Source organism: Ptychodera flava, chromosome 6, assembly GCF_041260155.1.
Source record: "Ptychodera flava strain L36383 chromosome 6, AS_Pfla_20210202, whole genome shotgun sequence".
NCBI classification, from domain to species: domain Eukaryota; kingdom Metazoa; phylum Hemichordata; class Enteropneusta; family Ptychoderidae; genus Ptychodera; species Ptychodera flava.
Genome location: NC_091933.1, coordinates 4,608,584 through 4,635,728, shown reverse-complemented (window position 1 = coordinate 4,635,728; position 27,145 = coordinate 4,608,584). Strand labels below are relative to the sequence as shown.

The 27,145-nt window shown below is 36.1% G+C and overlaps 1 protein-coding gene across 1 annotated transcript in view; it reads left to right on the top strand.

Annotated features, from left to right (window-relative positions):
• The window catches only part of LOC139134651 (TBC1 domain family member 30-like), an 85,930-nt gene extending 58,785 nt beyond the window's left edge, over positions 1–27,145 (top strand). The window contains 8 exon segments of the mRNA XM_070701608.1: positions 7,563–7,731; positions 8,793–8,961; positions 16,708–16,813; positions 17,777–17,884; positions 17,886–18,033; positions 18,373–18,594; positions 19,302–19,388; positions 19,837–27,145. Coding sequence (XP_070557709.1) covers positions 7,563–7,731; positions 8,793–8,961; positions 16,708–16,813; positions 17,777–17,884; positions 17,886–18,033; positions 18,373–18,594; positions 19,302–19,388; positions 19,837–21,314 — 2,487 coding nt within the window. The 3' untranslated portion in view covers positions 21,315–27,145.

The following is a 27,145-nucleotide window of genomic DNA, read 5'->3' as shown; positions in this document are numbered from 1 at the left end:
CGATTTCGTTTGCAAAATTACGAGCGAAAATTTCAGCTTCCCATTTCATCGGCGCGACCGTGCTTTCTAAAGAAACCTCAGTCTCCTACTACCTCAATGATCACATGTTGTACTAGCCCTGCGTACGATGCTGTGTGTTCCGCTACAGCTAATCATGCTCACCACAGCCCTGCAAAGACCCGTACGTAGGGTCGGTGACTTCAAATCCATTTTGGGACTTGACGTAAAAAGCCAAATTACTGCCGAAATTCAGCATTCTTGGGCCCAAGTCGTATCCCAGGCTACCTCAGCTACTCGATCGCTTCCAAAAATGCCAGTCTTTTATTCACTTCTCGTAAATAAAACCGTCGATGTCGGCAACTCTCTCGCTAGCCCTGCGTACGATGCTGTGTGTGAACATGGATGTAAACATCCATGGTGTGAACTACACCTAACAATAAAATGTTGTGAGATGTTGAAACAGTTTACCCTCCTTCCTACAAAGTTGCAATGTATTGAAACACTTTACTCTCCTTTCTACAAAGTTACAAATTCCCTGGTACGTAAAACAAACACTGTTGCTGTTCGATACTACAATACATCATGAACACTGAGGCCTGCTTTGCCTCTGTGAGTCCTGGGTCGTCCTTGAGTCTATCAAAAGTGTTACCTACTTTGCTGTATCAAAATTTGGCCTGCAACTACTCAGTTTGATAGTAAAAACCTTATTTCAAAGGAAACTTTCACAAATGGAGTCATAATACAAAGGAAAAGGAGAAAAACTGAGGTTATCTGAAAGGTCAAGTCTAGGTCATCTCATCATGTGATGTCAGGCATGAAGACCCCCTAATTACGCAATTATGGTTCACAAGAAACTACCTAGGGTGGTCCAATAGGTGAAAGGTAATTTTGCTGCCTTCCAATTTAAATGGCATTTTGCTGCCTTCCAATTTAAATGGCATTCAGCTTGATTGACTCCCATTCGGCCTACTTTCAAACTGCTATAACTTAAACAAGAAATTATGTGATTCTGAATGATTTTAATATTATTGTAGATTCCACCAGTTTAATGATCTAGAAGTGAACATCACCAGACATTTCTTGATGATATCAAAATATCAAATGAAAATATATCTGGGCTAAAACTTTTGAGACTGAATTTGTAAATTTACCAAGAATTTTCGGAAGCTAGAGGGGAAACAGACATAACAGTGTGATGGGCGGACCAGAAAGTCCATGGAAATCAAGCAGGTTGTTCTTACATGAACATTGCTGTTTGGTGTGTTGATTTGTAACACGTACACTGTGCTAACATGTTTCAACACCCAGGAAACATTTGCAACTTTATAGTCAATGCGACATATTAATAAATTATTTTAATTTTGTATCGGAATATCACAAAACAATGTTGTGATCATCGCAGTCCAGCTGTTATGAGTAAGCATGTGTACTTGGCTGGACCGATCAAGTTTCTGCAAAAAATCATTTCACTGTCATTGACAAGCTAAAGTGACGTCTTTAATAAATGTGTCCAGTCAATGTCCAAAGAAATCAAGGCCATCAATGACACCAAGAAAGTTTGTCAGTCCCCACGGACGAAATCTGGGGGACTTATAGATTGGGTCATGTCCGTCTGTGCGTGCGTGCGTGCGTGCGTCCGTACGTCCGTCCGTTCACGCAGACATCAGACTGAGACATGCCCTGGTCAGTTTCTTTCAAACTTTGCACAAGGATAGTACCCTACCCCATACAGATGCACGTCGATTTGTTTCACAATGCGATCAAATTTGGCCGTGTTAGACTTGGAGGACTTTTTAGTTTACACCTCCATAGACTCCCATGTATAAGGCAGTTCTCCATAGACTCCCAGGTATAAGGCAGTCCTCCAAAGACTCCCATGTAAAGGCAGTTCTGCATAGACTCCCATGTATAAGTCAGTTCTCCGTAGACGCTTATGTATAAGGCCAAGAAAAATAAAAATTTAGTTTCTCATCGTATTCTAGTGCAAAAAGGATGCAGTGACACAGTTTTTAGTCCCCACGGATGAAGTCCAGGGGTTTATAGATTGGGTCATGGTGTCTGGGTCATTGTGTCCGTTCGTCCATCCGTTCGTCCATCCTTTCACACAGATATCTCAGACATTTTGACAAAATGTCACATGACATTGGTGACCTTTGACCTCAAATATACATATTTGTCCATAACTCAGTAACCACAAGTGCTACACCCTTCATATATGGTATGATGGGATGACGCCACATATTATACCTCATTAATTATGCACATATCTATATGAGCCAATAGAGCTAGAGGTCTGATTTTTGGTATATAGGGATAACTTAGCAATACAATTTTTTTTGACATGTCACGTGACCTCAATGACCTTTGACCTCAAATATACATATTTGTCCATAACTCAGTAACCACAAGTGCCACACCCTTCATATCTGGTATGATGGGAGACCTTATTACGCCACATACTGTACCTCATTAATTATGTACATATGTAATTCTGAGCAAGCCAATAGAGCTGGATGTCTGATTTTTTCGTATATAGGGAAACCTATAGGATAGAAATTTTTTGACAAAATGTCATGTGAACTTGATTATTTACCTAAAATATACGTTTATGTCAATAAATAAGTCCCACAAGTGCTATGTCCTTTATATTTAGTAGGATGGGAGACCTTATGACAACACACGCTTTACCTCATTTATTATGCACATATCTAATTCTGGGCAAGCGAATAGAGGTAGAGGTCTGATTTTTGATTATTAGCAATACATTTTTTTTTCAAAATGTCACGTGACCTCAATGACCTTTGACCTTGATTATACATATATATATATATGCATATCTCAGTAAGTTCTATACCCTTCAATTTTGATAGGATATTAGACCTTAAGATGTCACATCTTGTACCTCATTTATTATGCGCATATGTATTTCTTGGCTGGCCAATACAGCTACAGGTCTGATCTTTTTTCCCAATTTAGAACAATAACTTAGACATGCCTCATGTGTTTCAAATTGGGAACAACGACATAGACCTATGTGCCCATAGATCTCAACATATCAATCCAGTGATACTTCTTAATGACCACATTTCTCTGCCCCATCAAGACTAATACTCCTATTACTTTGTCTTGTCAATGACTTGTTTAGAATTATATTTTCGTTTTAAACTACAGTTCTTTGATGCAGTGTGGTCGTCTGGCAATCCATCATCACGGCAGATGTAGTGCATCCAATACACAGTCCACACTGTCCAATCATGTGTGCATGTTTTCCTGTTATAATTCAATAGGGTCAGAATTTTGTAGCAAGGAACATACAAAATCTTGCAGATAAATCAATTTGGATGATCTATGTACATCTATGCAAATTCCAAGTTTGGTGGACATGTGAAAATTATGTTTTTTGCCTTCATGTACAAGATGGAATGTTTACCAAGCTGACGCTCACTGCTAAAAAACAATAGGTTTTACTACAGTTTCACATTTCAACCCTTTCTTTGCATCTTTCTCAGCAACATTCCCCAAACCTCTCTCCTTGCATCCCTACCGCTAAATGCACTGAGGAGCACAGTGTCATCATTGACGCTTTCATTTTTGAAATGTGGCTTTGTTATTTTATGTACATGTCAGCTGTGATTTCTAAACCAATCTGGCATTTTTGTTATCCATTGCCTTGCTTTAAACTTTCTATAAACATCAAATTTTCAGAAATTTATACAGAATCAAATGCTATAGAAATTGTTGACTATCAATTCACAGAATTCATCGTTTTCTGCCTAGTACTTGTCTCCCTTATGTTTAATACTTGTAGTGACATTACTTTATAATGAATATTGGTGAATGCTATGAGCAAGGAATACCAATACATTCAGTGTTTGAATTTTTCTTTAAAGCTGGTGTTTTGGAATAAATGTGTGATATCAGAGGCCCGACAAATTGTTTGGTTTTTTTTTCATATAATTTACAATGATATATTACACACCAGTTTTCATCATACAGTTGGTAAGCAACAGCATTCATGTGAATTAAATTTCATATTCATTTGGAAATATGGATAACCATAAACTTGAATAACTGAAAGTTGTCTACTTCTTAGTTTGATTGACTGGTATATTATATTATTATTATCATGTTAGGGTACTACCATAGAATAATAATTCCATTTTTGCCCAATTCCAATGTCCAAGTGGTCACATGATCAAGTGATTTCTTACATTCAGAATGTAGGGACATGCTGAATAATATGTGACAACTACCGGTATGTCTGAAGTTTTATTTTTGACTGCCTCTTAAAAACAGAAATTATCAGAAAGCCTAGTAAAGATGTGATAGGTAATTCGATGCATTACATTATTTACAGCATAGATTCTGAAATGTTCTTGGGAGGTTTATGAGGCTTCCTTGTTATAGACCCTGGAAGAAGACTTTTTTCTATGGTCTATGGTAGGAACAAATTATGAACTGATAACATACCAATGTCAGCAAGTCAAAATCTGAAATATACCAGTCAATCAAACTATTATGAAGATTAAATATGTAGTATTTCTTAACAACACACTGCGTGTCATTTTGTGCATTTTTTTTGTACATGAATTTTGTCTTTGCCTGGCTAACACATCCAGTTAATGTGTAAATCCACTAAAATTCTACTTGCAAAATGAAAGAGGGACTAGGTTTTGTCTTTGTGATTTCCAGTATAGCTTAATTTTTGATGTCTGAATAAGATTTCCCTGTTATGCACTTGCAGGAAATGGATTGGTTGACTCTTCAAACAGTAAAACCTGTTAAATATATAAGACTTTAGGGATATTTGATTTTGTAACATAATTGTTGCCGTAGAGAATGTGTTAATGCACAGAATTCCAAGATTGAGTGATGTGAGATGCTCTGTAATGTTTGCTAGGAAAGAAGTGTTAAGAAAGAAGCAGAAAAGAGAATTTTAAAACCTGAATCTTTGAAGAAATAATATCTCAATTAGAATATATAATGTGATCAACAAGAAAGTAAAAAGTAAAAGTATACAATTATATAACATATAAGAGATACAAGTATCTTCATAAGAAATTCATCTCAGTATTAAAATTTGAGAAAAGACTATATGATTTTAATTTCCTAACCAGGGACATTAATTCCTGAAACAAGGTGATAACGTCCGTACATTAAATGCTATTGCTGAGAATTCTCAGTATTTCCTACATGTATGCTAATCAGAGTTCATAGTTTCATTTTGCAAAGCTCGCAGGAAAGAAGTAGTCAATTTAATGCTCGGCTGAATTTACAAATTTGTATGCAGCATGCAGCGACCTGTAAGTGCATGCATGCGTCATCATGGTCGTTCCTATTTACAGATCACCATCCGTCAAGAGTGACCTGTCTGTTAAATATTCATCCTATTTTTACAGCTTAGAGTTGATTTTAACATTATATTAATTGGGAAGGGACGTCTCACTTCCAGAACAACTCTGCCAAGATTTCTCCCAAGTGAATCGTGCGAGCATATCAGTCATAATGAAGACAAGAAATTTTTTGAAATATTAAAATATCTCACATCTCAGATACATGTACTTATTGCTAATACAAATTTAAGGAATAGCCCGGCAAATTATGTTACGGTGAACATATATACATGTACACTCTTATTGTTTAAATTTCAAAGTCATTTGTAATGTAAGACAAAATGATTATGAAATTCCTCTCATCAATAAACCACAGTGATTAATTATCTGTGCTCTAATGACAAGAGACCCAATTAGGCAAATGAAGTAGAAAAAACTGATTGTCACACACAGGGACTTTTATTACAGATATACCTGTTCAGCTAATTGCGTCTGAAGCTAGGGTTTCCTGGTTGTTCATGCAATAAATATCAATGCTGTATATCAGTAGTGGTATTTCTAGACTAAGGCAATGACGTCATATTGAATCCCCCCGTGAGATTGATCACGTGGATTCTGTTTCTAAAAATTGAACTTTACAGCCCTTCACTGCCCTGACCAGCATGCATCTCCGTCAGAGGTTCGATTCTAAAACTGAAATTGCAAATCAGGATTTTGCCAGCAGCACTCACGACTCACTGAAGGGATATTAATATATTATTTCCGTTCAGCTCTTAGACTATAATGCAGTGGAGCTTTTCAGGAAAAAATCTCAATCTCTGTTTTTTCTTAGTCTTATTGACACATTTTCTAGTCTAAAATGATAGAATATGTTTTCACATGTAAATCTGTTTTATACAAATTCCTTTTGCACATACTAACATTTTAGGTGTTTTTTTTATCCATGACAACTTGATATTTCTGTCAAACTTGGTTTTAACATCAATTGATTCAGGTTGAGTTTCAGGATTGTGCGTCATTCCCACTCAAATAGAGAATGAACAGCAATGAAATCATGGCTTAGCACAAAGTCTTCAATTGGCATGTACTTGTACTCATTTCTGTACAAAACCTTGAAGAAGTACATGAGTTTAGTGTACACTCAATTATTTTTCTTTCATCTTCAGCATCACAGCTCATTTATTTTTATACTACATCCAGCTGGAAGTGAAGTGGCTATGTGTGTAGATTGTAAAGTAAATACATTTCACCAAAATGGAAAAAAAGGCATCAAAAACACCTAAGATAGAAATTACTGCAGCTTTCAACACTATTGCTTGTGTTTCTGACATAATATCTTCAAGTCCAAGTGCAATTTGAAATTGCAGCAATGGATTGATATTACCAGCATACGTCTTCAGAGAAATAGCAAAATTGAACACACAGTTTAAATCAGTGTTAGAGATAGGGATCTGAGAATTTTTCTAAACTGGCAGAATTTCATTTCTGACTTTAAAATGCTTAACATTTTATCATTGACCAAATGCTCTGTCCTTTTATGTTGAAAATTGTTAATTTATTACTATCTAGAAAAATTATGTAATTGTGTGATTTAAACTAATAGTTTCATTATTCCGGCTAGATTAAAAAAAATTCTTTGATATTAATTTCCAAAACTTAGGTCAATTCAGGATCATTATTGATGTAGAAACCTTTGGAGATGCTTTGTACCGGTATAGTATTTTTGAGATTTGCAAAATACCTGACATGTCTATGGCTACAAGTCAATGTTTTGATAATTAAATATGCAGACAGTGACATTCAGTACTCTAGTGATCATTTAACTGTCAAAGCAATATTGCAGTGGCGTTCTGCTCTGAATCGTTGCTCATTATGAACACAGCTATCGTCTTTTTATCTCTTGATCAAAATGAGGTATCTTTGATTAGATTTGGTCTGTGTGAGATGAATATAAATTAGGAAAGGAGGCCAATGTCCTGATCATCTCGGTTTTGACTCTCATGTATCTGGATTAGATCTACAGGTCAATGTCATCGGAAATCCTCTCCGCAATTCTGCCTCAAGTCATTAATGGCAACCACGAAGATGTCATGTTGTTGTCATGACAACAGGGATAGAATATCTCAATGAAGGAATTTGCTGATTGCACTTGATCAGAAATGATATTTGCCAAGAAAGAAAAAACAATGAGACTGTTGTTTTGAAATTTCTTTTTTGTTTGTGTTTTAGGTGATGATATACCTGATAGATCATGTGCTTCCAGACAGCTATTTCGCCAACAACTTACGGGCGCTATCTGTTGACATGGCTGTATTCCGCCAGCTCTTACATATCAAGCTACCAGACCTATCAAAGCACTTGGACAATTTGCAGCGGGCTGCCAATGATGATGGCTCTGGTAAGTGACCACAAGAGGGCTCGTTAAAAGGTCACAAGTCACAGTTTGCCTGCCTGAATGCAACTTCTCTGCATTTTAGCAGTCTCTTCACACCTTTGTCAATATCAAGCTTGTCAACATTCAGAATTAACCAGCTGTTCTTTTCAATAACATGTCAATCAAATGTTGGCCATGAAGTGTTAAATTCAAAAGTTGGCCATGAAGTGTTGAATTTATTGTGAGAGGCAATATACAGGATTATATTTTCTACTTGTTAACCACATAGATTTATATGTATCGTATTATAGAAATAACGGGCGACGCGCTGACCATTAACGTTTATTTGTGGGCAAGGGCGAGAGGAAAGCCAAAAATTAACGGGCGAGGCTTGCCGAGCCCGTTAATTTGGCTTTCCTCGAGCCCGCGCCCACAAATAAACGTTAATGGTCAGAGCGGAGTCTGTTATTTCCATTATATTATCAGCGAACCCGAGAAAACCGTCAAAATTTGCGAAAATTTCCGGAGCGAACGACAACTGGGCCCCAGGAACTGAGCAATACGCGACGCACTGTGACGCGCGCTGTAAAAATTGGCAAATCCGGAGATGTTTTCAAAAATAGTATCTCAACTTGACCTAACAAGTGCTCCATTTTATTTTGTGATTGATTATGATTTACGTTTGAGCTGTAAAATTACGACACTTTGAGTAGTTAATCTTATTATTCATATTCACGGGTATATAAACAGACCATTAACTGTGTATTTGTGGTCAGTCACGTGGTTCAGCTCGACCAATCAAAATGCGACAGACAGGGCATAGTAATATAATAGAGAATATTTATCTAGCATGTTCATGTTTATAAATCTCTTTAAGTTGTAAGGTTGTTACGAGACCGTGCTCTAAAGGATTTAGCTTACCATACATCACTATATAATATTCTGTCCCATCGAATCACAAGAGATTATAATAAACAAAGTATTTTAAAACTCTGACTCAAGGGGGCGCCCAATACCATATCAAAGTGTGTGCCATCTTAATATCATACTGAGCTTGATGTCATGACACTTTTCTTTTTCAACAGGTCACTATGAACCGCCTTTAACAAATGTCTTCACTATGCAATGGTTTTTGACGCTATTTGCCACTTGTCTTCCGATTCAAACCGTGCTACGAGTGTGGGATTCTGTGTTTCTGGAGGGGAGTGAAATCTTGCTTCGTACAGCTTTGGCAATATGGGCCAAACTTGGAGAGTAAGTCCTTTCCTTTGTTCTCTGTCATTTTCAACTTTTTTGTTAATAAATGGGAATTTATTGATCCCCTGTTTAATAAAAAGTGTTATCATAACAAAACATTCATGGAAGCTTTTTTTAAAAGGAAAAACATTTGACAGATTTTTCCAACACAGTTTTTCTCAATCTATAGTAAAAGTTATTGCAAATATTTCACAATCATGAACAGGACACTCTATAACACACATGAAATAAACAAAGATATACATGTAGTCCGTGGGCTGGAGGGGCCCACCGTGCACCCCCCCCCCCCCCATAAACCTACTACATGGGTATTTTTTGTTCTTTGGGATCTGCTGAACTAGAAAAAAGATGTTAACATTGGATATTTTGGGATGCACTACCTGTCTGCACTGGTTTTTGATTTGTATGTACCGCAAAAAATGGCGAAAAATGGGTAGGGGTAGGGGGTACTATATCCTCCCCTAAATTGAGTAAACTAGCATGAAATAGCACAAACCTTACATTTTTGGAAAGCTCAGATAATGCTCTTTCTGAGGAATACCAACTTTAGTAAAATTAATTTGTGTACATAGAATAGGACGACTTTAAAATGAATTTTTTTGACAATTTTGAAATTTTTTACCCAAAATACCATGTAACAATTGTGATTTACTTTTTATTAAGCAAAATTTTCACAACTTTTTGTGTTTAATTTATTCATTCCGACATATTAAACAAGAAAAAAAGTGTTAACATCATATATTTAACTATACACTACTTCTCTGGCGTCAATTTTGAATTGCGTGTATCTGTATGGGGTGTGCAAAAGCAAGGGGTAGGGGTACAACATTCTTTCCTTGATGAAGTAAACTGGCTTGAAATGCCATATACCTTATAGTTTTAGAAAGCTTAGATACTGGTCTTTCTAAAATGCATAAGATTTTAGTAAAAAAAATATGACGTCATAGAATTGGATAACTTTAAATCGTTTTTTTCTGGTAATTCAGCAATTTTAACCGGAAGAAAATACGATAACTATTGTTTCCTCCCAATGAAGCAAATCAAACAGATTTATGGATGTTATTTACTAATTGCAATGTGCTGAAGAAGAAAATAAATGTCAAAATTGGGTATTTACAATGCATTATTGTCTCTACTCACTAAAATGGCAAGTTTTGCTACATTGGTATATCGAGAATGGGCATTTTATTGTTATGCAATGAAATAATGCACAGCCTTAAAAAGAAGACTAGAAAACGCACACACATAGTCATATTGCCATTTTCTCCTTAAAGTAAATAGATTGTTGATGACTGTCTATTTTTATAATTTACTTTTTAAATATTTTTTTTATAAAATAATTTTGATAAGACGTATTTGGAAAATTATCTATGCCTTCTTGTCTTACATGTACTTATACAGCAAGCATTACTAACAATCTATTAGGCCGTGGGCTAGAGGGGCGTCTACGTGCACCTCCCCCCCCCCCCCCCCCCCAACAACCGCACAGGATAACAAACCTGTATTTTTCAGAAGCCTTGGGATCCCTAGAATAAGAAATAGGATTTTAACAGACAAAATATAGGGACTCAATAGCTGTTACGGTCATGTTTTGAAGGGTACCGCAAAATCACGATTTAGTGACCCACATGAATTTTTGTCAAACCTGTCTTCATGTACGTCATCTGCTGAGCTTACTATTTAACGTGACCTGACTTATGGGGTATCATTAGAAAGGTGATTTATTCTTCTTGAAAATGGTATATAGCAATATGCAATATCTTCTATAGTTTTCATGAAATAGGGCCATAATTTACCCCATACCCCAAAGTTTATGTTGCAAATTACTGTCAAAACTAATCTAAATTCTACCAATTATTTACCTAGACATAATACAAAGGGCAATGCTGTGTATTAACTTTGTGTTATTTGCTACAAGTACATGTTAGAAACCTGAAATAAACTTTTGGCAGAAAAAATATTGGGATCCTGTAGCTGTAACAGTCATATTTTGAAGGGTTCCGCAAAATCACAGTATTACTGAATCACATTCGTTTTTGTTAAACCTGTCTTCTTGTAAGTCTTCTGCTGAGCTTATTTTGAACATAAAGAAGCATATGCGGTATCATTTGAAAGTTCATTTACTTTTCTTTCAAATGATATATTGCAACATGCAATATCTTCTATAGTTTTCATGAAATGAGGCCAAAACTTACCCCATACCCCAAAGTTTTATGTCGCAAGTTACAGTCAAAACTAATGTCAAATTCTACCAATTATTTTCCTAGACACTTTACAAAAGGCAATGCTTTATATAAAATATATTTTATTTGATAGAGGGACATGTCAAAAATATGAGTTAGACTTTTAACAGACAAAATATTGGGATTGAATGACTGTTACTTGCATGATTTGAAGGGTACCGTGAAGTCAGAGTATTACCGACTCGCATATGTTTTTGTTAAATGTGTCGTCTTGTAAGTCATCTGCTGAGCTTACATGTTAACATAACCTAGCTTATAGGCTGCCATTAGAAAGACAATTTATTTGGCTTTAAAATGACATATTGCAACATACAATATCTTTTATATTTTTCATGAAATAGGACCAAACCTTACCGCATACCCCAAAGTTTTATGTCGTAAATTACTGTAAAAACTAGTATTTAATTTTGAAAAATTCTATAAAAAAGACAAACTTTGTATGAAACTTATTTTATTTGTTACAGAGACATTTCCAACTATGAAAGATACTATTAACAGGATAATTATTGCGATTTAATAGCTGTTAGCATCATGGTTTGAATGATAGCAGGATATGTTGCTGAAACCGGTGAAATTTTATTAAACAGGTTTCCATGAAATATATCTGCCAAGGTTTATTTTGTCCATAATCCAGATTGTAGGGTATCATTACAAAGATTTTATCACTCTTATTTTTAGCATATTCTAAAGTGCATTATCATCTTAAGTTGTAATGAAATAGCAAAAACCTCATCACCCCAGCCCTTAGTTTGATTTGCAAACTGCATCTGTTCTAAAACTTTGCAGTTTGTGAATTTGGGATATGGGGTAAGTTTTGGTCCCTATTTCATGAAAACTATTGAAGATATTGCATATTACAATATGTCGATCGCTTTCTGGCAAAAATTGTCTTTCCAATGATACCCCATAAGATAGGTTAGGGTAAAAAGTAAGCTCAGCAGATGACTTACAAGATGACACATTTAACAAAAACACATACGAGTGGGCAAGACTGCGACTTTACGGTACCCTTCAAAACATGACAGCAGCAACCATTCAATCCCAGTATTTTGTCTGTTAAAAATCTATCTCATATTTGTGACGTGTCTCTGTAGCAAATAAAACAGATTTCATACAAATTATTGTCTTTTGTCATATGTCTAGGTAAAAGTTTGGTAGAATTAGAAATCAGTAGTGACAGTAATTTGCAAAATAAACTTAGGGGTATGGGGTAAGTTTTGGTCTTATTTCGTGAATACTAGAGAAGATATTGTATATTACAATATTTTATATCAAAGAAAATAAAACCTTTTTAATGATACCCCCAAAACCAACTGATGTTAAAAAATAAGCTCAGCAGATGACTTACAATAAGACAGGCTAAACAAAAACGTATGCGAGTTGACAATACCATGATTTTGTGGTACCCTTCAAAATATTACTGTTACGGCTACAGCATCACAATATTTTTTCTGTTAAAAGTTCGTTTCAAGTTTCTAACATGAACCTGCAGCAAATAAACTATATTTTATACAAATCATTGCCCTTTGTATTATGTCTAGGTAAATAGTTGGCAGAATTTGAGATTAGTTTTGACTGTAATTTGGAACATAAAACTTTGGAGTATGGGGTAAGTTGTGGTCCTATTACATGAAAACTGTAAAAGATATTGCATATTGCAATATATTATTTTAAAGAAGAGTAAATTAACTTTCTAATGATGCCCAACTTGCCACGTTATGATGAAAAATAAGCTCAGTAGGCGACTTACAAGAAGACAGGTTTAACAAAATGTATGCAATTGACAATACAGTGATTTTGCAGTACCATTCAAAATATGACTGTTACAGCTACAGCATCCGGATATTTTTGTGTTAAAAGTTTATTTCAATTTTCTAACATGTACCCGTATCAAATAAAACAATTTGATACAAAGCATTGCCTTTTGTATAATGTCTAGGTAAATAATTGGTATAATTTAAGATAAGTTTTGACAGTAATTTACGACATAAAACTTTGGGGTATGGGGTAAGGTTTGGTCCTATTTCATGAAAAATATAAAAGATATTGTATGTTACAATATGTCATTTTAAAGCCAAATACATTGTCTTTATAATGGCAGCCCATAAGCTAGGTTATGTTAACATGTAAGCTCAGCAGATGACTTACAAGACGACACATTTAACAAAAACATATGCGAGTCGGTAATACTCTGACTTCACGGTACCCTTCAAATCATGCAAGTAACAGTCATTCAATCCCAATATTTTGTCTGTTAAAAGTCTAACTCATATTTTTGACATGTTCCTGTACCAAATAAAATATATTTTATACAAAGCATTGCCTTTTGTAAAGTGTCTAGGAAAATAATTGGTAGAATTTGACATTAGTTTTGACTGTAACTTGCGACATAAAACTTTGGGGTATGGGATAAGTTTTGGCCTCATTTAATAAAAACTATTGAAGATATTGCATGTTGCAATATATCATTTGAAAGAAAAGTAAATGAACTTTCAAATGATACCGCATATGCTTCTTTATGTTCAAAATAAGCTCAGCAGAAGACTTACAAGAAGACAGGTTTAACAAAAACGAATGTGATTCAGTAACACTGTAATTTTGCGGAACCCTTCAAAATATGACTGTTACAGCTACAGGATCCCAATATTTTTTCTGTCAAAAGTTTATTTCAGGTTTCTAACATGTACTTGTAGCAAATAACACAAAGTTAATACACAGCATTGCCCTTTGTATTATGTCTAGGTAAATAATTGGTAGAATTTAGATTAGTTTTGACAGTAATTTGCGACATAAACTTTGGGGTATGGGGTAAATTATGGCCCTATTTCATGAAAACTATAGAAGATATTGCATATTGCTATATACCATTTTCAAGAAGAATAAATCACCTTTCTAATGATACCCCATAAGTCAGGTCACGTTAAATAGTAAGCTCAGCAGATGACGTACATGAAGACAGGTTTGACAAAATCCATGGGGTCACTAAATCGTGATTTTGCGGTACCCTTCAAAACATGACCGTAACAGCTATTGAGTCCCTATATTTTGTCTGTTAAAATCATATTTCTTATTCTAGGGATCCCAAGGCTTCTGAAAAATACAGGTTTGTTATCCTCTGCGGGGGGGGGGGGGGGGGGGGGGGGGGGGGGGAGGTGCACGTAGACGCCCCCTCTAGGCCACGGCCTAATAGATTGTTAGTAATGCTTGCTGTATAAGTAAGACAAGGAGGCATAGACAATTTTCCAAATACGTCTTATCAAAATTATTTTATAAAAAAATATTTAAAAAGTAAATTATAAAAATAGACAGTCATCAACAATCTATTTACTTTAAGGAGAAAATGGCAATATGACTATGTGTGTGCGTTTTCAAGTCTTCTTTTGAAGGCTGTGCATTATTTCAATGCATAACAATAAAATGCCCATTCACGATATACCAATGTAGCAAAACTTGCCATTTTAGTGAGTAGAGACAATAATGCATTGTAAATACCCAATTTTGACATTTATTTTCTTCTTCAGCACGTTGCAATTAGTAAATAACATCCATAAATCTGTTTGATTTGCTTCATTGGGAGGAAACAATAGTTATCGTATTTTCTTCCGGTTAAAATTGCTGAATTACCAGAAAAAATCGATTTAAAGTTATCCAATTCTATGACGTCATATTTTTTTACTAAAATCTTATGCATTTTAGAAAGACCAGTATCTAAGCTTTCTAAAACTATAAGGTATATGGCATTTCAAGCCAGTTTAATTCATCAAGGAAAGAATGTTGTACCCCTACCCCTGCTTTTGCACACCCCATACAGATACACGCAATTCAAAATTGACGCCAGAGAAGTAGTGTATAGTTAAATATCTGATGTTAACACTTTTTTTCTTGTTTAATATGTCGGAATGAATAAATTAAACACAAAAAGTTGTGAAAATTTTGCTTAATAAAAAGTAAATCACAATTGTTACATGGTATTTTGGGTAAAAAATTTCAAAATTGTCAAAAAAATTCATTTTAAAGTCGTCCTATTCTATGTACACAAGTTAATTTTGCTAAAGTTGGTATTCCTCAGAAAGAGCATTGTCTGAGCTTTCCAAAAATGTAAGGTTTGTGCTATTTCATGCTAGTTTACTCAATTTAGGGGATGATATAGTACCCCCTACCCCTACCCATTTTTCGCCATTTTTTGCGGTACATACAAATCAAAAACCAGTGCAGACAGGTAGTGCATCCCAAAATATCCAATGTTAACATCTTTTTTCTAGTTCAGCAGATCCCAAAGAACAAAAAAATACCCATGTAGTAGGTTTATGGGGGGGGGGGGGGTGCACGGTGGGCCCCTCCAGCCCACGGACTAACAAACATGTAGTGTCATCATGTGAGCTTAAAAGGAAAGTGATATTATTTCTTGTACTTGTCCTATTTGTAGGCTCACTTTTGTGCTCCACCACCATACTGTACTGTTGTCTTCCAAAAGGAATGAGGTGTTTTCAATATGAGGAAAGCCATTTTTTGCATGTATTTCAAGTTTCTTTTGCATTTTCCTCCAATTATTTTGCTTCATTTGCTGCTTTGATGGGAAAGAATACCAGTACAATATTTCAAGCGAGAGTCCTGAGTGTGAGGCACATTCAGAATCTCTACAGCTATCTGAAAACCAATCAGAATCTTTTGAGATTTCTGAAAGTCAGTCAGAATCTAATGAGATTTCTGAAAGCCAATCAGAATCATACAAACAGGACTCAGGCAGACTTGATGATAATGAACCTGACATCCCTATTCCAAGGTCTGAGTGACACTACATGACTTGGCTGTTTTGCTGTGTCAATATATTTTTCACTGATCTTCTCAACATCTTTTCCTGTGTGAAATACTACTTGACATACTAACACAAAGTGTGAAGTTTCATTGGATTGAGTTTATCCGTTCATTAACAGCCTCTTTCTGTAAGCGAATTCTGTATTAGTTTATTCTGTAACTTGCGAATGCTCTTGATCTTGATACTTTCATGCTTTCATGCTGTCTTTAGTGTCACCATATTTGGTGTCATTAATCAAGCAAATTTTTTCTTGGAAAAACTGGTACAAGACATGTCATATTTCTCATTTTCAAATAAACAATTATCTTTCGTTGTACTGTCCAATAATTTCTGTGTTTTGCCAAGATAGCTTTGTTTCTATTAACCATCTCTAGCAGGTAAATATGACAATGTACCAGATCTTGAAACCCTAGAAGTTAGTCAAATCATATTAGGCCCAAATCACCCTAGATAGTCAGATCAGCCAGATATTGAGACTTAAGAAATAAAGAATTATACAAATCTATTAGCAATAAGTAATCTGTCAATATTCATTCTATTTGTAGATGATTTATGGTAAAAGAAAGAAAACCATCGTAGTATATTGTACTCATAAAAGTAATGTTAACTGACCTAAAGGATATACCTACTGAGATTCATCTCAGAGAGTGTTCCTAGGGTTTACTGTTGTTTTATGTTTTACAGTCGCATTGAGCAAGCCAGATCAGCTGATGACTTCTACTCCACCATGGGTTTACTTACCAATGAAATGTTACACGATGGCCTTGTGGATGGTGATGAACTTATACAGGTAATGAACTTACCCATTTCCCATCTGCACAAGTCCAACTCTGCCACATACCGAAGACAATAGGGTCATACCATACTTTGGCTGTAAGAGGTAAAACCACCACAGACCAATTTTTGCTGAGCTTCAATTTTCTCATCAATGCAGGTGAATTTCAATAATTTGATTAGATGGTAGGGTCAATGTGTCAATGCATTTGCATTCATCTTGCAAGGGTCATGGGTCAATAGTTGTTCTATTGTGGCTGTACTTGAGCCCATGTAGCTGTGTTTGATTGACTGTCAAACCATGACAAGGTTAAATGTGGTTGATCAACAGTTCGACTAAAGTTTATTTTTACCGTACTACTCCACAGATATAACTTCAATTAGGGAGGGAGTGTCGGATTTCATACAGTTTTTTTTTACAAAAAGCTGATCAATTTTAGGCTGAAAAGTTTTGAAGCTCCATTCTAACATTTTTGTGGCACAACAACACAATTTGATGTTACTAATCAATTAAAAGGCAAAGGTAAAATGTTTCCTCTTAAAATCTCGGTACCTTAAGTATGATTTTGCCACTCGTAGGGTCACAAAAGTCTCGGGGGGATGATGTGGCCATATATTCATCATGGCGGATTTCTACTGGTAAAACACACAAGGTTACACAAGTCAAACGAAAGTTTTAAGTTATACAGGACTTTCATACCAGCAATTCCTAAAAGGATGAAAAGATGCATGAGCATAGCTAGTTTCACAAACAAACAGATGAAGTTTTTGCCATGAAAACAATTGCATCTAGTGTTTATTTAGTATTAACATCACCATCTCAAACTTTTGCTGTGGTGAGAAGTCGACTTTTTACCCACAATGCAATTTCATACAGTTTGACACCTTAGCTGAAGGCAAAACTATTTAAGGATAGCGAGTATTGACATCTGTGACATGTAGACATTCTACAATTTCTTAATACTTATCTTTCATCCAGACTATTTACAACATGGCTCCATTCCCATTCCCACACCTGGATGAAATCCGGGAAAAGTACATGTACAGCATTACACCTTTCACACCGATTGGAGCAATGGAAGAAGTCAGGCAAGGGGTCAGAGAAGATGAAGAGGAACACGTCAACATCAGCTAGCGATGAGGAAATTGATATTGATGAGGATGATTTGCAGGCCATCAATTGCTTTGGAGTATTTGCTGGTATGCCACCATCACCACAGAAGAGAATTGAAAATGGTGATTATACCATGCATTCTCTTTGTGATTATTACATGTCTACAGCTGATTGTCACATCCAATATATTTCTCTTGTAGTATTTCAACAGTGTTATGTAAATCACACTGTAAATGTACAAATATTTAGTCATGTGACTTATGGACAGCAACCTGTTTTCACCGTTGGATGCCAGGTATTTTTGTCAGTTTGGTCATTTTGACTCAAACATTACTTAATACCGTGTCTTTGAATAATGTAAAACTATTTTTGCTTTACTTCAGCAAATATTTCATGTAATTTGATAGTTCTGAATTTTAAAGTCTTCTCGATATGGTACTGATATAATTTCTGCATTCCAGGTGAAAGTTCAAACAGCAATGACATCACCAACGTCAGCCCAGGAGCATTCTCCACCAGCATGGACATGAGTTGGAACCAGAAAATCTCATCTGCCATGTTAGAGAGAATGTCCATGGATGTGTATGCCTTGAAGAGACAGTATTGGAAAATACAAACACGTCAGCAGCAAGCCCATGTAGTGTATGGATCATCAGTGAAAACAAATCCCTCGGGTACTGGAGGTTTGGATGAATTTGTAATATTTGCCCAAGTATCCTTTCAGGGACACTACCAATTTCGTATTCTGCCATTGTCACAATCTAATCAGTTGAAATTAGATGATGCTGTTCATCTATCATCATGCCTTCTCTTTTGTTTTTACAAATTCAAATTCAAAGTATTTTTAGACCCATGATAATATTTGGCTAATTGGCCTTTTTATGAAGTGTTGTGATGAACACACACAGATTTTGGTTGATTTAGGCCAAAAAAAAAAAAAGAAATGTTTCTGGTCAGGTCTTCCTTAAAAAAATGATGTGGCGACGCGAATTTTATTTTATTTTTATTTTTATTTTTTTTCCCCTCAAGGGAGGGAGGAGGGTCAGTTTTATAGTTTTATCAATATAGTCACATATATACTGTTCATGCAGTCACTGATAATGCCCCCAAAGAATTTTCTCTTTCTCTTCAGCCATTTTGGTTTGGTGTCAGCCACGGCCGCCGGCCACAAACAGAAAAAAAAGGGTGACGCGCTGTTGTTCAAGTGACGCGCGCGCTGACCAGAAACATTTCTATTTCTTTTTTGGCCTTATAAGAAGTTGCGTGTTTTACAAACAAAAAAAGTGCTGTACATGTCAAATTTTTGTGTAAAACTTTAAATCTAGATTTCCATAAAATTCTTTACTCTTTGATGTGTTATCAGTGAAATGAGTTCATCTTGTTTTTGCAGATGGTGCTAAAAAGTTGGTGAGGAAAAACATCACACCTCATATTGAAAAACCGCCAGTCATGAACCATTTGTTTGTTGGCAAGAAAGGTAAGAGTGATACACCTAATATTTTTATCAGATTTTGTAAACTAAGGTTTCATGCAGATTAACCATTCTGTCTACATGTGCATTACATTGACCCAGATAGCAAGAACAACTGTTAAGTGATTCATTTAAGGAGTCCAGCATTCAATAAAAATCAATTCACCAACTGTGCTGCAAGAGTTCATATTTATAGTGGATTATTACTCAGCAGTTTGTTACATTAACATGAAAACCAAGCAAATTATTAATGTGTAGTGTGTCATACACATACTTTTTGCTACAGCTTTGGGAAAATAGGTAAGTGGCATTGTTTCATAACATGGCTCCGATGGCATAACAATGAAGACCTATGTGTAATGGATAGGCCACCACAGTAACATTAACTACCATGCTAGCTTTGACCACAGCACTGAATGCTGATACAAATTTTTTTTTGAACTTTGCAATTCAGGTCTTGGAACAAGAAACAAGAGAGTGACAGTAGGTCCCAGGATAGCATCACCCACCCAGACCCACGCCACAGCTGTCAACCATCTACGAATCAGAGCACATGTGAATTCACATGCTGCCAAAACGTCCACGTCCGTATCATCGCAGGAGTCACCACCAGCTGAGTCTCCAGACAGTGATGGAGAACAGAAATCTGTTAATAGTGTGAGGGAAGATGACGAAGCTCAGCAGAGCAGTGAAAAGGAAACTGGAGCCATTGACAGAGATTGTGTGAATGGCAATGATAGTGATGACACCATCAGTGACAATGTATTTTCAGATTCAAATAGCTTGACTTCCGAGAAATCTCCACAGAGCCAGGTGACGACGCCGTCAAGTGCCAGAAATAGCATCACACCCACAGATAATGAGGGCAGTGTTTCTAATAACATTAGGACTGATAGTTCTCAAAACGGAAATGAAGAGAAGGCAGATTTGGAAATTGATATGAACAGTTCCAATTCAGTTGAAACGCCAGATGTTGAAGTGCAGGTGGACCGTCAAGAACCAACGTTAGCAGTCTTAATTGATCTTGATGATTCAAACAGCAGCAACAGTGATGATGAGAGTAGCAGGAAATTATCAGAGGAGAATAGAACTTGTGACACAAACGGTGACTCACGGACTGATAAGTCAGAGAGCAATGCCAGGCCGCAGAGTAAATCGCATTTCAAATTTGATGTGTCAACAATTGCTGCAAAGCTGGCGGAAGACTCTGCCAAGACAGCAAACAAGTCTGTAAAGCAGCAACAGCCACAACACAACAGACATCTCTCGAAGAATTCCACTCAGAGACAGTACACCAAGGTAGAGGAGGGGAAAACAGTAGTACCTAGAAACGAACGGGTGACACATCCACAGATGCATGGCAGTCGGCAGAATCATAGTCAAATGGAACCGACTCATATGCAAAATCAAAATGGGCATGTACCAGCCCATCAGTCTTTCCAAAGAGCATTCCATGCAATGAAACAGCAGCGGGAAGAGCAGAAGCCAGACAAACCAATGACGTTGCTTGAAATGGCAACCCAGGCGACAACTTTGAGTGCCCACAGGACTCACAACACCGCCAGCGTCCTGCCCACAGAGTCACAGCATCCTAATGAAACAGCAGTCCTGCCTGTTCAGACTGTCGAGGAAAAAATTGCCGCTTTCTCTCTGAATGGCAAGAAGAAGCGTCACAGGTCAACTGGCAGCATACAGCAGGCACTGCCCCAGCAAACGTCAAATGCCAAGGTGAAGGCTTTCAACCCATTCCCACAGAGAGCTTTGAAAAGTGGACTGACGCAGGCAAAGACTGGCAACAAGTTTGGATTGTATGGGTCAGGTTTATCTCAACCTATCAATGGCACTCATCCGAGGAATGTGCAAACAAACAAACTGAATTCAAACAGAAGTATGATCTCTGAGTTCAAATTTGTGAAAATGTCCTCAAGATGAAAAGCCATCATTCAAAAATGAAACTATATTTCTCGTAAGTTTTTTTCATGCTGTATGCAGTCAATGTTATCAACATTGCAATATACAAATACTTACTGTGTGCTTCCTGGTTGTTTCACAATGACAAGATTTGTGAGATAGGTACACCGACCACAGTGTTGCCAATTCATAATTAAGGGCAACAAGGTCTTGCTTTTGTTGCTCTGAAATTGCAAAGCGGAGAGCTTTGTAGAAGTCCAAACATTTTTGTGATAACACTATTGATGCACACTTATAGTGTACAAAATATTACAGAGAAAAAATTATATCTGTATATAATATGAGATTTAAATTTGCTTGTCAACATAATTCATTCCACACAAATCAGTTACAGACGAACGAACTAACAGCTTTTTCTCTCTGAAATATTTACACATATGCATGCATAATAGTAAGGTGGCCATGCTGAACAGCTGAAATTTAGTAGTACCAGTTTCTGGTTTAGTGCAATGATATAATTACTTGTAATGTGTTATTTGATTGACCCGTAACCAAGAATGCCCTGTGCCAAATTGCAACTTCACTGAATCAAGGAAGTTCTGTTTAATGCGAGAGTATTTTATGTATTAATCAAACTACTGGTAAAGTAGAGCTGATGCAAAGAAGTTGACAGAAATTGCTAATTTGACTCAAAGTGTTTGAATCTAAGGGCATGCTATTTTCACCTTTGACCTTTGACCTTGCTTTAAGTGTAGACTGTATTGTCACTCACTGCTGAGACTGCCATGGAAACACAATGCTTAACTGAGGTAGCAGAAGTTGCAATTCTACCAAGTCTTTACTTTGCACAGTTTCACAAAACCAACACAAAAAGTACTGTTTTCACAGAGGTGTCATTGTATAGAGGTGTCAGTGTTCAACTCCAGAATAGCATCCTCTAGACATGTGTTGAAAGTTGGACCACACCTTAGATGCCTCTAAAATTGAAGGTGCTGGCTTTTTACAGACATAATCATTTATTGTACTGAACATATGCTTCAATCACAGTTTCGTTCATAGGAAAATTACAATTTTGATTTGCAAAATTCATGTACTGTAGATACAATTCATGGATTGCAAATTTTATATCGTTTTATTGTGTACTTGGCCAGTATGTCAGATTTAGAGTAGTTCTCAGCTTCTTGCTCACTATGTGTCAGGGTTCGCTGTCTCAGTGTATGCAGTTATCCTGAGGTGGTCTTTCTGCATACATGCATACAGACACCTTGATGCACATATAAAACTGTTTCATGGTTTCTCAACTACACTGATATTTTCAGATGCACAGTACTGCATTGCTGCAGAATTGACAAGATTGAGCCTGATCCAAAACACAATGATGCAAGATCTATTTACTGAATTTTTGTTATCATAGAATCATGGTAGCCATAGCAATAGTTGTCAGGGAAATGTACTTTAGCTTTTCACCTTCTGTCGGTCAGCAAGTGCAATTCACAGCTTACAAGTGTGAATCTACACAGAATTTGACTTCATAGTATGCTATATGTCTGCCACTAATTACATGTGCACTTTTCATAATAGAAAGGTTTAAAATGTATCAATGTAATGCTCTGTTTTGTAGAGATACCAGATTGATGACAACATCTTTTGCTAGGGTCTATGGTCACAGCTGAGATACAAGACTCAGCACAGTGTTCAAGCTTGAATCATCAATTAGCATAGGAACTACCTGTACAGTTAGGTTTAACATTTGGACCACTTTCATTGGTCAGTATAATTTGAAATCAACCATACTGCCCTCTGATTGGACGGACAAAAGCCATGACCCTGGCTCACAAAATTTATAGCGCCATACTAGGACCACTGGGGCCCATCATTTTGTTTGATCAAATGATGCAAGTCAGATTTTGAAAATCAAACCAATATTTGATCACACTTTGTAACTGCAAACTAACATTTACCGTACTTTATGCTGGGGAGGGCATACAAGAGTTGAGATTTGACTGAGATATTTCATCAGTATATTTTTATCAAAAAAGTCAATTTTCATAGTCACTGTAGTTGTGTAGTTATATTCAGTGTGTTTCACAGTTCTTTGTGTTTTATAAGGTATGCTTTTCAGGGGAGCTGGGGTTTGGAAGGTTCATCTCAAGGTTACAAATGTAAACGACATCATATTTATATTTAATGTATGTATTCTGCAGTGAAAACCTACACAGCTGATCTCTAGCAACACTTTGGAAAGATATTTCACCTTTATGATATGCTAATATTTGTTCTGAAACAGTGTCTATAATCGAGACTAGTAATTGGGAAGATTTTTTAGAGCATGTATTACACAGGCTTTTCTGGCATTACTCTGATCAGCATGCATGCAACTTGCACACACAAATATGCCAAAAGAAGTTAATACAACCGATTTTTACCAACACACCCAAAAATGAGCTTTGATTGCCCACCAAGCCATGCACTATTTACAATATACATGCCCAAATCAGTCCATAGGCATCACATAGTCTCCTGAATCATATGATGCACAAACACTGTGTTCATGCCAATATTACAAACACTGTGTTCATGCCAATATTACAAACAAAATACTTTAACTGCAGTTGACTCATTAACAGCCACCACATGCACAACACTGCCAATACATAACTTATTTGACACACTCAAAGCTGCTTTTCCCTGTACCTCAGTAAATAATTGCTCTGCCACAATTGTACTTTCCAGTACTTGTTATTGGTTTCTACTTATTTGTCTTCTGCTTGACATACATAACCTTTATAGTTGGTTTTGAATCTGCATGTGACAACAACTCCAAAGTACTGTTTTGTCAATTTTGAGCCTTTACCGAACGCTGTCAGTATTACAAAGTCACTAAATATTTTTGTGTTCAGAAACAGACAATTTTGTGATAGTTTTTAGTTCATTTGGAAACATTTAGATGCTGGATCTACACTTCTGACATCAAAGTGACAAACACAATGTTAAAGGGGTAGTCCTCAATCCCAGGTTCTCGCATTAGTGGTCGTTGACATTCGACTGTTTATTCGATTTTATTCCATGTTCTCCTTTGAAAGTTGTGCACAGTTAATTCATTTTGCTCAGAGATAAAGCTGATAAACAGCCTGCCCCTTTACGGCTGCATTCAAAAATAATGATGGGGGGGGGGGGGGCTGGAGGAATTGTGATTGAAATCTTTTTTTTTTCAGATCCCCCAATACCCTAAAAAATTTCAAATCCCCCTCTATATGATCAAATTTTTTCAAGTCTCCCCAACTATCACAAGCCAAAAAAATAAACACGTACTGCACCTGTTATCAAGCAGTTTGTGAAGTCATATTCCTCGGGCAAGTTTTTAAATAGATTCATTTTTAAACGCATCAGTGAACTTTGTGGATTTATCAGTCTAAGCCAACTTGAGTTAATCCAACTCTGGCCAGGTCAATTGCTCCCGCCGAAGAGCACACAAAATGACGATCATGAGAGAGTAGGCAAATTGTCATATTGTAAAAAACTGAGCACAGTGACCTACCAAAAATTTGTTTCAAAAGTACTAGACATATATGAATTAGATGCTACTGAAAATTGACACTTACTGGAAGGTTAAAACATTCCATCAAATAAATGTTTTAATTTCTGAAATTTTCAGTGTAACAATGGCAAATTTGGTTAAAAAATAAATAATTCCATTTAGTCACATATTTTTACATTTCGTCTTTACTGTCGAAAGTTTTAATTTTGTATTATTTTATGATGAGAATGTGAAAATTTAGAAAATCAAGCATGGTGACCCTATCTTTTTTCTTTAGTATTTGATTATTCTCATATGCCACAATTCTAAAAATTCCCAATAACTTTTAAAGTCTCCTGGTCTTCCATATGTTGCTCTCTGGCCTGATCTTGTGTACAAGTATGTTTCACTGTCATGAGTGTCATTTGACCCAAACTCTTCTTCATCTACCATGTACATCAGAGTCAGATCTATCTCTGTCACTGTTCAGGTATGCAGTGACAGTGACACTGCAGTAGTAGGGCGGTACCTGATAGTGACACTTCCCGCAGGGAGTAGCTGTATTAACTTTGATAATTTTGGCAATATTTTTGTTCAGTGTAAACAACTGTGTTCTTGTTCTACTCCCTGCAGCATGTTGAACTGTCATGTATTCAGCTTGCTAACTCAGCCTGTCTATGTGTACCATGCATTTGTATCACTGACAAATGACTGTCAGTCCGGAATCTAATTAAATTATCACCTAATACACATTTATATATGCAGGCTTTGTCAACAAACTGAATATTGTGTGTTTGAGGATGCTGTAGGGAAACAGCAAGAAAGTGTAGTTGAAATATTGCAAAAATTATCAACAGTTGCAGCTTCCCCTCCTGTTACTAGGCTTAAGTTTGGTTTTTAACGACAAATCATACGTTTAGATTTTTTCACATGAAATGTGACAAAATGGTTCCAGATTTTGTTAAACTATTACAAACATTACAACAATTGGATGACATTAAAAGGATTTCTCATTGAATTACCTACCAAAACTTGGAATTGGAAAATGTAAAATGTAAAAGGGAACCTAACAATTTTCAGGTCCCCCCCCCCCTACAGGCAGAGTAAAAATTTCAAGTTCCCCCTCTACTACCCCCAAAATTTTGAATCCCCCTGAATTCCCCCAGCTCCCCCTTACTGTTTTTTTGTGAACGCAGCCTAAAAGTTGTACACAGACACACAGACTTGTCTCCAAGTCATCATGTTGATATTATCACAAGATGGATTCTTGGGGAGGAATTAACCATCACAAATAAGCTGAATTAAAAATAAATTTTTTCACTGTGAAAGTGAAGCAAGTTAATAGAAAGTCATCATTTTTTTCATGGGGAAGAAATTCAAATAATTGCTGTCACATATTTCCCCTTTTGTCAATGTCACTCATGTGAAATGCTGTATTGTGTTCATTAAGGAATAAAGATTTTAAATATGTCAATAAACTTAAGACATTCCCAATATATATCATATACTTGTAAATTATTTTATCATATATAAGCCATTGTGACAAGAAATTCTGAAATGAAAAGTGTTTTTTTCTGATGTGTTGCGACATGATTGGTACAGTTTGTTCCAGCACAGCATTGCATTCACTGATTGAGGTAAAATTGTAATTGTATATCCATAGATAGTTGTGTCTCAACTTTCTATGCTATATCAATGTATAGGACAATAGTGACACATTTCCAGTCAAGAGGGGGCCTACTTTTTGTTTATCAAATCACCCAATGCAAATGGTTAAATGATACAAATGAATGCCTTTCCCTAAGAAATCATGCATGGAGAATTTTTCTCGTAATGAAGTTTAGCTTTTGCTTTAAGGGGCCATGAATTTACACCAACTCACAGCGTTATCAGATTTTAATACTCTGTCAATAAATTTACTGTGATCTGACTGCACAAGCAGAGATGGTTTTCTTACTGCTTGGTACAGTGGATGCATTCTTTGTTTTGCATTCTACAGACACCTTTCTGCGTCCACAGGACAGCACAAAACCAGAACCATCAGAGCATGTAAACAAACATATCCTAGTATTTAAGGAACATTTCACTGTGTACAAACACCAACAAGGTTAAGATGCCTGAAACTTAAAAAACCAGTACAAAGGTTTTCATAGATTTAGAATTTCTTGTTATTTTAGCATTAAATTTCTCCTTGTCCATTATATTTTCTTCTTGTATATTAAAGTTCTGTCTGCAATTGTACTATTTATTTAGCAAAATGTTGTTTTTGCTCAGACTAATAGTTTCTTCATGATGTAGGTCTGTCTAGCTGAAAGTTAAGCGACCACAATAAAGC